At 39.6% G+C, this 11,107-nt stretch overlaps 2 protein-coding genes across 2 annotated transcripts; one reads left to right on the forward strand and one right to left on the reverse strand.

Annotated features, from left to right (window-relative positions):
- Positions 1-4,471: 4,471 nt before the first annotated feature.
- Positions 4,472-5,332, forward strand: EAH_00049810 (hypothetical protein, conserved; the record flags this gene model as incomplete). Its single annotated transcript, XM_013394331.1, has 1 exon — positions 4,472-5,332. One exon carries the CDS (start codon positions 4,472-4,474, stop codon positions 5,330-5,332), a length of 861 nt encoding a protein of 286 aa, XP_013249785.1.
- A 1,372-nt stretch (positions 5,333-6,704) lies between these two features.
- EAH_00049820 (solute carrier family 13, putative) lies at positions 6,705-9,793 on the reverse strand (the record flags this gene model as incomplete). Its single annotated transcript, XM_013394332.1, has 3 exons — positions 6,705-6,759; positions 7,276-7,640; positions 7,820-9,793. The coding sequence occupies 3 exons, from the start codon at positions 9,791-9,793 to the stop codon at positions 6,705-6,707; spliced, it is 2,394 nt and encodes a 797-aa protein (XP_013249786.1).
- Positions 9,794-11,107: the final 1,314 nt, after the last annotated feature.

An 11,107-nucleotide genomic window follows, 5' to 3' on the forward strand; every position in this document is an offset into this window, starting at 1 on the left:
ATATATATTAATGTACACTGTTGAGTACTATACTCAACAGTGTATATATATAATATATATGTATATATGTATATATATATACATATATATATATATTGGGTGTGTGTATTTGTGCGTAGATGTATTGCATACGTTTGAATGTCTTTTACATTATTTTGTGTGTTTCGCTTTGTTATTCCGTCCACTATTATTATATTTCTATAGTAGCCCCTATATATATATGTATATATATATATGTATATATAACCTATGATATGTATATTCTGTCGTTTCCTCGGTGCCGACACTAAACGCAAAATAAAATAGAATAAAAAATAGAATAAGAGTGAAGTTGCAGAACTCGTATTCACTCTTAGCCCATACATGTATTGATTTTTTATTCTTTATATAATATTCATGCATGCATATATATGCATATATATATATATATATATATATATATATATGCATGCATATATAGAGGATATATAACATTTTTGGGTTTTGTTTGTTTGCGCATTGTATGTTGTTTAGATCTGCGGTTCTCTTCATTATCTTTCTCCTGAAGTATTATGCCGGGTGTATTCTTTTGCTGCTGATGTTTGGTCTTTGGGCGTTCTTCTCTTCGTTATGCTTTATCGACGCTTTCCTTTTACTGGTTCTTCTACTTACTCTACTTGCAAACGTATCCTTAGTGGAAAAATTGAGTAAGGTTTTTCTTTGCTAACAAGCTCTGCAGACACCACAAGATCAAACATACTAAATCCATGCACATGCATCCATGCAACTGTTCATGCATGCATGCATGCATGCATGCACATGTTCATGCATGCATGCTCGCAGATGTCTATGCATGCATGTATGCAGATGTTTATATATGCATGCATGCATGCACATGTTCATGCATGCATGCATGCAGATGTTTATGTATGCATGCATGCGTTTATGTATGCAAATTGGTGTATACGCATGAATGCATGCTCCATCGACAAGTAAAGGTTTTTGCTTTCCTTGTCTTGTAGATGTTTTTAAATTAATTATTATATTGATTACATTATAATTAATAATAATAATATCTGATAATAATAATACTTGTGCCACTAAGTATGAGAGCAGCAGAATTAAAATGCAGTTAACAGGAAGGAACAGCATTATCTATATATCTCCCCTAAAGAAACAATATATATATATATATATATATATATACATATATATATACATATATATATGAAGAAACTCAACATACATATATACTGAGGTTCAGCAAAGTGTGTAGTGTAGGGTGTTTATAAGGGTGGGGTTGTTGTGTTTTCTTTTAGTTATACTGAGGGCCCCGCTGTGCCTTCGCCTCTCGCTGTCGATTTCATCTCTTCTTTATTGGCGGTAGATCAACGCAAACGCCTCACAGCTCAGCAAGCGCTGCAGCACAAGTAAAAAGGAATAACAATCTGTTGCTGTTGCTGCTGCTGCTGCTGCTGTTCTTGCTGCTGTTTCTTCTCTCCATCGTTCTGCCTGTGCCGGTGCTGCTGGTGTTCTTGCTGCTGTTCGTGCTTTTCGCTTTGCTGCTGTTGGTGCTGTCGCTGCTTCTGCTGTTATTGTTGCTGCTGGTCCTGCTGCTGCTTCTGCTTCTATTTGTGCTGCTGCTTTTGTTGCTGTTTCTTCTCTCGTTGGTGTTCCTGCAGCTGCTGTTGCCGCTGCTCTTTCTGTTGCTGCTGCAGCTGTTGCTGCTGTTGCTGCTGTTGCCTCGCCTTTGGTGGGTACGAGGGAGATATGAATCTGCTGCATTTGTTTGCAGCGTACAGTGCTGATCTGATGTTGTTTGTTTTTCTTTATTTTCTTTGTTTTGCTGTTGTTTGCTGCTGCTGCTGTGCCATTAGATGGATAATAGGCGGGGGACAAGAAGAAGAATCAGCTTCCTCTCGAGAAAAAGAAGATAAAGAAGAAGAAGCAAAAGAAAAAGAGGGAGAAAAAGCAGAAGCAGAAGAAGAAGAAGAAAAAAGCAGCAAAACGACAAACTCTGTCTTCGTAACAGAGACAGGAACTCGCGAAGACAAACAAACAACGTGTAAGAGACACGTGCTAGGGGTATTATATATATATATATATATGTATATATATATGTATACGTCAACATCATTATATATAAATATATATATAATGTTAGGTAATATATTTAATTTATAAATACATTATTATCATTGTCATTATTAATATTATTACTATTATTATTTCAGTGCAAAGGGCGACCTAGATAAAGTGTTTACTCAATACAGATATAATTAATTATGAATATTATCGCATTATATAGTATTAACTGCTCATATTTAAATTATATATATATATATTTGTACTATTTGTACGTATCATAGTTATATGTATTTATCTTCATGCCTTGCAGCAAGTGTATCTATCGCCTTTACATACTAGGCGTGAGTACCTGAATACATGAATATATCATGATTATTAATATATGATTACCCATTATATATATATATATATATATATATATATATATATGCTTTGTTGTTGAATGCAGCCTCAATATAACGGCTGCCGCCTATTGTCTATACACCCCAAATTTCGCACAGGATCTCCCTCTGACTTTCTTTAAGAGATAAAGATGCGTCATTAACAGCAGATAAAAGAACAGTGCTGATTTGCTAGTGCAGCATAAAGAAAGCCTGTTGATTGTTTTGTTGTTTTGTTTGTCTATTGGGGAGGTTCTTTCTTCTATACGCGTATTCTGATGATAACACTGTCATTGTACAAATAAAATGTCAAAAAAACATGAAACGAATACCATATATATATATATATATATATATATATGAAGACAAAGAGAGGGGGCTGAGGCACCTCCCTTCTCAAAAAAAAAAACAATTGTGCATGCATGCATTGCATGCATTGCATGCATGTGTGTACACTCTAATAAGTAAACTTGCGCGGAAAGAGATATTTACTCTTTAAATTGGTGTTTTCTCTCTCGTCAGTGCAGCAATTGCTGCTGCTGCTGTTGAGGAGAAGAAGACAAGAGAAATGCTTTGTTTGCATTCGGTTTGTTGCAATCAGAGCACCCAACGCTGTTAGTATTATTATTAGTATGTCATTGTTCTTACTATTATTTATTATTATTATTATTATTACTATCACTATTATTGATTGCTGTTAATGTTACTGTTACTGTTATTAATCTATTACCTCTGCTATTATTATTACAGTTTCTGCTATAATTATTATTACCATTACAAGTAATGATTACTACTGCAATTACATACACATACATCCATATATATATATGCATACATATTATATACATATCATATATATATATATATATGCGGCGCCCGTTTTGCTTTAAGACTGTGGCATACAAAAAGCCGTTCTCATTATTTCAACATCCGAAGTTCGTCTGTGTCTAAAAAACGAAGTGCAATCAGACGAAGCACAGCTAAAGGTGGTGTATGAATTAAATAAATAATACTAAAGTAGGTAAACAGAGAAATAGCTGCAACAACAAACAAACTATTCGGAGTATATTTGGATTTAAGAACGTCTCGTGCAATTTATTGAAGTTTTGTGTTGTATGCTTTTTCTGGTTTTGTACGAAGAAAGTAAATGGAAAGCAGACGCTTTCTTCTAAATTAAAAATATGTTCCTTTTATTCAGGCTGTATAGGTGCAAAAAGATTCAAGTTGTGTTTATATTCAGATCAACAGCCGGACATGGTATACCGTAGTAACGCGGGGTGGGGAGGGGGGCGCAAGAAATGGAGTAATTAAAAGCAAATTTCAACGAAAGAAAAGGATGGAAAGTTGGGAAATAATTGACAGTGAAGAAAAACAAAAGAAAAGAAAAGTCTGCTTTTTCGTCAGCTCGCTCGATGCCTATCCTACTGATGCAGTAGACAATACAGCTTCTAGTGGTCTGATAGAGTATTTATTGGAATTGTACTGATAAAAAATGTATCCTAATTTATAATTCGATATGAAATTGTTTTTAAAAAAGAAATAAAAGTTCTTATTCAAAGCCTTACTGCTCTCCCTCGCCGCAACAATCTGAACGTACCGCTGAAGCGGTAGTTGAGCTGCGAGGCGCCGGTGGGTAAAGCGACAAAAGCAGTTAAATTTTCATGAACTAAGTTGTATTTTTATGAATTAAATTGTATATTCTTTTCAATAATATAATTTTAATGCAATTTGCCTGGTAGTTACCGCCCCTACTGCTGCCGCCTCTTCTCGAGACGATCTCAACACGTTGAATGAGTGGTCCGGGCTTCTGCTAGCATGATTGCGTCTTGTTCTGTTCGCTCCATTGGGGTCTTATGGACGGAAGCGGCATATTTAGGTGCATTGCTCACGCATTTATGATTTTTTTTGTTTAGGGGGTTTGTTGAAAGGCTTCAGGGCCTCTGCAAATGCGTTATTGAATTGGAACGGAGCGAATCCGTCGGTGGAAGCGGCGTATCGACGTTCATGAAAGACGGTAAAAGAAGATGAATTTGCGACGATCTGTTTGTCTAATTTCGTTGAGTCTGGTGGCTTTATATGTTCCTAGTGAGAAATGGGTTTCCGCTTCTGAGGAGCAGGAAGACGCTGATGCAGCGGATGCCGGCGACGTCGATGTAGCGGACTTTGACTATGAAGAAGAATTCTCTGGTGCTTCTAAAACAGATGAAAATGAACAGCAGCAACAGAAGCAATTGTACGAAGAAGAAGAAGTAGAAGGAGCAGTAGAAGAACAGCTGTTGCTGGATGGAGACGACCTCGAACCTGCACCAACGAATGAGCCTGAAGGCAACACGGGTGCCCCCGAGAAGGGAGAGGAAGTTGAAGAACTATTAGGTGAAGAAGATTTAAACGATAAGGAAGAGAACATGAAATTTACTGGAGAGCAAAAGACAGACGAGGAAGCAGCAGAGAACGAAAGCGACAGCACATCTAGCAGTGGAGCGACAGTGTATAACGGACAAGAAGTACAACTTGTAGACGAAGAAGGAACAGCATTAGATGTTTCTTCCCTCGCCAAGCAAGACGAATATGTAGGCCCATCAGTTACGGAGTTTGTTGATAAAGCACCTACGTTCAAGAAGGAGAAGGAAGAAAAGAAGAAACGAAAAGCAGAGGCAAAAAGTCAGCGAGAAAAGAACAACCCAGTAGATATCTATGAACAAGAGTTGGAGGTATTCAAATCTACACAAGAGAAAAACAAAGACAGATTCAAAGATTACGTAGAAAACGCTGAAGCAGACTTACAAGCCCCCGAAGACCCTGGATTCTGGAAGAGGATTAAGCGTTTCTATGACAGAGGTATGACAAAACTTGTTGAAAAATATGGATCACAGGATGTAGATTAGAACTTTTTCTTTTGATCAAAAAGAATTAGAATACGGAAGACAAGACGGCATGCAGGGGTTTCTATTCGTATTGTTCTATACAAACAAATGTATCCCTATACAAACAAATGTATCCATACGCAACTGCAAGTGAAACCCTCGTATTCCTGCTTCTTTGTCCTGATTTGTATTTGAATAATACATATATATATATATATATATATATATGTTGGGAGTCTACTGAAGCAAAACAGGGCTGAGAGGGTCCACTAGGAAGACAAAGGAAGAGCCGTTTGTACGCGGCAGGCAAAGAGGGGAGGGAGGGGAAGGTTTGGGTTCTCAGTTCAAACGCATGCACGTATGTATGCATGCATGCATGCATATGTGCATGCATGAATACATTGCATGCATGCATGCATGCATGAACACATTGCATGCATATCTGCATGCATGAATACAGTGCATACGTATGTGCATGCACGAGCATAGTGCATGCATATATGCATGCATGAATGCATTGCATGCATATATCCATGCATGCATGCAATGCATACAACATTGTGAGTCTTAAACAATTTACAACACAACGGCGCGGGGATCCTCGCGCGATGTATTTGAGGAGATTGAGATGGTTTGTTAAGAGGCTGCGGCTGAGACTAACACGCATTTTTCTTTAGTGCTAAGGGGAAAGAAACACAAACAAGGCAGAGCACAGTTGTCTCTTCTTTCTGTATGCAAGACGAAGAAAGACAAATTACGGTGTATTGGTGCATGCACGCACCTCAACAAACTTCAATTCACAATAAAACAAACAAAAAAAAGCATTCGAGTTCTTCATATATCCGCTGGCTTAGTGGGAGGCACTTCAAATGCAGATGCGTGAAAACATTGGTTATATACAAATTATAAACGTATATATATATATATATATGTATATATATATATAGGGGTGCAGGGATGAACATGCCTGCATGCATGCATGCATGGATATTCGTCTCTGTTTTGTTGTTGGTCTGGGATACAGCATAATTTAAATCGATTGCAAGAGGAATTGCACAAGGAATCTGAAGCAGCTGCTGCGTCTTCGTCTTAAAGGCACAACGCTGATACCCTCAGATTTGCCTCGCATATATATATTATGCATACCTCTCTACCTTAGTGCATGTATTATATATATGCATGCAAGAACCTGCTGTTAGAGAGGAGCTAGAAGCGCATGCAGCAAGTTATGTTTACTGCGTTTGAGGAGGCTCATTAGGGTAAGGCTCTAACAATTTAAATACAGCTGCAACCCAAGTGAAGCTGGCGATGTAAGCAGCAATGAGACAAAAGAAAAGCGGAAGAAGACCGCTAAGAAAGAACTGCCTGACCCCTATTTCTGTAAACCTGACAATTACTGCATTAGAGGCGGTGCTGACGGGGAGTAAGAATCCCAGCGTTGTAGCAAACTGAAGCAAAAAAACAAACAAAAAAACAAACAAACAAACAAGCATTTCAACAGCATACACCCGTTAAAACAAATAAATACGCAGGTATATACTACCGAGGCCTAGATCTTATTGTGCATGAGCAAGGAGTGTAAAGAGGTTTGCTATCGATAGAGAGACAAAATCTTAAGTAAGCAGCACCACAGCTTCTGTTGCTGCTGCACTCTCTTTCTGCATGCGCTGCTGGTTGTACTGCTGCATGTGCTTCTGCATGTGCTGCTGCATGTGCTGCTGTTTAGCTGCAGCCAATATAGAAGGTGTAGCTACAGCTGAGTATATGTTCTTACGTTTGCCGCTAACATGAGGAGAAGCGGGTTTCCTTGAAGTCCTTTGGCTGTTGTTGATAAGAGAGGCATTATAATGCTAGCTGTAGCAGTATTGCTAGTAATTTGCGTTATTAAAGCAGCTATTAACATTATGCATGCAACCTGAATTGCTTTACTTTGCTGCGTTAAGAAATTCATATTATTTACTAACACCAGCTCGAGCCCGCATACGTGCGAAACACTTGCAATAACAAAGCCGCTACCCAGCAGAAATAATAAACCCCAATCCATCTCCTTCTCAATAACAGAAAATGTTAATATTCCTTCAAACGGCTTAACTGCTTGAACGCTTCCTCCTGCTGCTGCTGCTCCTCCTGCTGCTGCTGTTGCTGCTGTTGCTGCTGATGATGGTTGTGTTGCTGGTGCTGCAGCAGCAGGAGCAGCAGGAGCAGAAGCAGCAGCAGCACGCTGAAGAGGCCCCAACGGTAACTGAGCAGCACTCGCAGTTTCTTCAACGTTGACCCGACCCCTCGTTTGTTTTCTTCTTCTTCTCCAGAGAGCAACAGGCGCATCTATCTGCATAAAAACAAAAACAAAGATAAAAATAAAAAATGCTGCTGAGCAGCAGCAAATGAAGAAGAGAAGCAATCCATCAGCACTCTGTTGCTTGCTATCCCGAAGCCCAAAGAAAAGAAGTAAATATATAAATACGTAAATATCTAAAGGAGCAAATGCAGTGACTGCGATGTACGTACAGCTCGAACGAAAGAAGGCTTTGAACATCTTGAATGCAGCGGAGCAAACCAAAGACAAAGAGGTACAGACACTGCAGGCCAGCTATCATCAACAAACCCTTCCCAAGGAACCCCCCACCCTGGAAGGCTCTGAATAATAGTGCGTCGAGACAGCCAGAGAGATATTAATAACACCCACGCAGCGATTACATACACTCGGGCCCAGTATAACTCTGGGTACTTCTCTGTGCATGCGTTTGCTGCTGCTGCTGCTGCTGCTGCTGCTGCTGCTGCTGATGCTGGATCTCCCTTTCTTCCGGTGCCTCTCTTATCTGTCACGAGACCCCCGAGAGATTCTTCCCCTGCATGTGCTGCTGCTGCTTCTCTTGCTGTTGCTGCTGACTGCCTGCTGCTGCTCCGCATGCATGTGTTGCTTCTGCTGCAGCAAGAGAAACAGAGTTTGAGGGGCTGCATGCAGCAGCGCGCAAGCCTCGCGAGTGCATGCAGCGTCGTCTTGGGGCCCATCCAGAGGCCACTAAGTGAAATCCAAACAATAAAAAGCTGTATAAATGCAAGAGGAAGAGAAACAAGCAGCCATGTGGTGTAAGTAACAGGATTAGCAGCAGACGAACCCCCTGGGGCTGTTGAATACATTGCATCAAGTACAGCAAGAAAGATAGCGTTGCTTGTAGAGCCTGTTATTGTTGCTGATCCCCCTAAAGTTGCTGCATATGCACAGCCAATAAACAAAAAGTTTCGTATACGCCGCAAAGAAGGAGTCTCATGCAATATCTCTTCTTCGAGTGTAGGTAGAGGCCCCTCTACCCCTGAATATAGATGCTCTGCTGTAGAGACAGGAGAAGGCTCAGCTACTCCCAAGGCATTTAATGGTTCTGTTGGATATTTTGCAACGCAGCTCGTACTAGCCTTCTCTGAAACAGCTGCTAGCCTCTCTGAATCTGCAGGGTTGCGGCGCTGTTCTTCCTGCTGCTGCTGTTGCTGCTGCTGCTGCTGCTGCTGCTGCAGTGTTGTTGCGCTCTCTAAGTCGCCCTCATGTGCCCTGAGATTGCCGCTGGCGTCTCTGTTAGCTGCAGTAGAACCTGTTGATTCTCCTTCACTTGCAGAGGGGCTTCCGCTTCCCCCTTGGAGTTGCTGAGGCTTCAGCCCTCTAACCATAAGATCGATAATAGGACAGAAAATCAACATGGTTCCAGTGTTACTAAGTGAAGTAGAGACGGCGAAGCAAGTCAACATGAGACATAAAGCCAAATCCTCCGGATGTCTAGGCGAGATACGCATCAGCCAGTTTGCTGCTGCAACATTCAACTTCACGCGCTGCAGTGCTGCAGCCATCATACTGGCCCCAAAGATAAGAAAACTCACTGAGTTCATGTATGAAGAAGCCACCATACTGACCGATGCAACCTTAAGACCGGGAAATAAAACAAAAGGAAGCAACGCAACGGCGTACGGGTCTAAGCAATTTGAAAGCCAACATAAAACCATCACTGCAATCACGTATAAACAACGCGCTCGGACGTCATAAGGACTCCATCCTATAAACATGAGCAGTGGAAGAGAAAAACAAAACAGAGTTCCAAGAAGGCGCTTCTGAAACGAAACCATCGACAGTATTTGTTGCAGTAAGTCACCAGACTTCTTCTCCTTTTCTACCTTAGCCGGTGAAGAGCCCCCGCCTCCTTCTATAGGTTGATCAGGGTCAAAGAGCGTCTTCTGTTGTTTATATAGACCGTAAGAGTCCCATGATCGTTGGTGTTCTTCATTCGCCTTTTCAGGAAAAGCTTCCTCCAAAGGAATGTCTTCAAAGTCGCGGCTCGAGTTGCATTGCGGCAAATGTGGAAAGCTGCTTGATATGTTTCGTTCTACTGTTTGTTTCCTCATATTATTATCCGAAATACCTTTAATATTCTCCGCGAGAGGCAATTGCCTCCATGAATTCCCGCAGCTTTCTGCCGGGGTAGCCGACCACTGCATTGCGAATGCGGTGGCTGCTCAACTTGAACGTTCTTTTTGAAGAAAGAGAAGTCAGAGGTGCTTCAGATGATAATCTTAATCGAAATAAAACAAAGTCTTTCATGAAAGGAAACAAATCGCTAAAAAACGAACGATTTTCCTTCATAAACAGATTCTGAATGCCTACGTTCAGATGCTGGCGGTACATTCAGGCTTCGTCTGCGCCGATGAGCTACGCGGCCTCCACTGTGTTGAAACCTGCAATTGTTTTGCAATTTTTAGGTTTTTTAATTTAATTTATAAAAAGGAAGCAACAAATAATAAACAGATCTGCAAAAAATCGGAAGCTTCGGTGGCTACCTACTCTATGAAACAAATGTAACAGTAGTGACCACTGGTTATTTCGCATGAATTCCAGCCATCTCCCTCCTGCGACGTAGTGTTTTTCAATGCATGCAAATTTTATTAATTGCAATAAAATTTGTTTTTTATTAGCAACGAAAAAATATTAAATTGATTACCTTCATCGCAGCTTACCTCATGTTCTGTCGTGTGCGGTTTCCCAAGAGGTTGCATCAACAGAAAGCAGTTTCTTTAACTCTTCTCTCAGACCATATGAGGAATTATTTTAAATATTTGATTTTATCCTTTTAATATTATATACTCCTGCAAATTGACAAAGCTTTATTTTCTTAGAATAATCTGCAGCAGCAGCTGCGGCTTCCTTTTTGTTTGTTTACCACTAGCTGTATATTCTGCATTATTTACCTCTGTGCATTTACTACTAATTACTTCGCTTTTATTTTGTTTATACAGCTGAATAACTGAACATTATTCCTTTTGAGGTGTATGACCAGCTCGTCAGTTGCTTCCCTTACGAAACATTAATGATAAGAAACCTATTTTAAACAATCATATATTACCTTTAAATTATAATAAACCCACATTAAACAAGCCTTAAACATATTCAATAAAATGCAACAAAGTTTACACCAATTCAGGCAAATAGACATCCTCTTGGATTCGCTTATATATATATATATATATATATAATATTTCATAGATAAGACATTATATATAATACACTATATAATTATGCATTATTATATACTATATATTATATAATATATTATATAATATATACTAAGGAGAGCCAACAGGATGACTTTATATTTGAATCGCGCATATGCAGCCCTCTCCCTTCGTTGCCGCTCTAGACTGAGGCCTCATGTATATAATATATATATACATATATATATATATATATACACTAGATAGGTGTACATAATGTGAATGTACATAGCATATATATATATATATATATATATATATATA

This window comes from Eimeria acervulina, genomic scaffold, assembly GCF_000499425.1.
Source record: "Eimeria acervulina Houghton genomic scaffold, Eah_scaff816, whole genome shotgun sequence".
Lineage (NCBI taxonomy): Eukaryota > Apicomplexa > Conoidasida > Eucoccidiorida > Eimeriidae > Eimeria > Eimeria acervulina.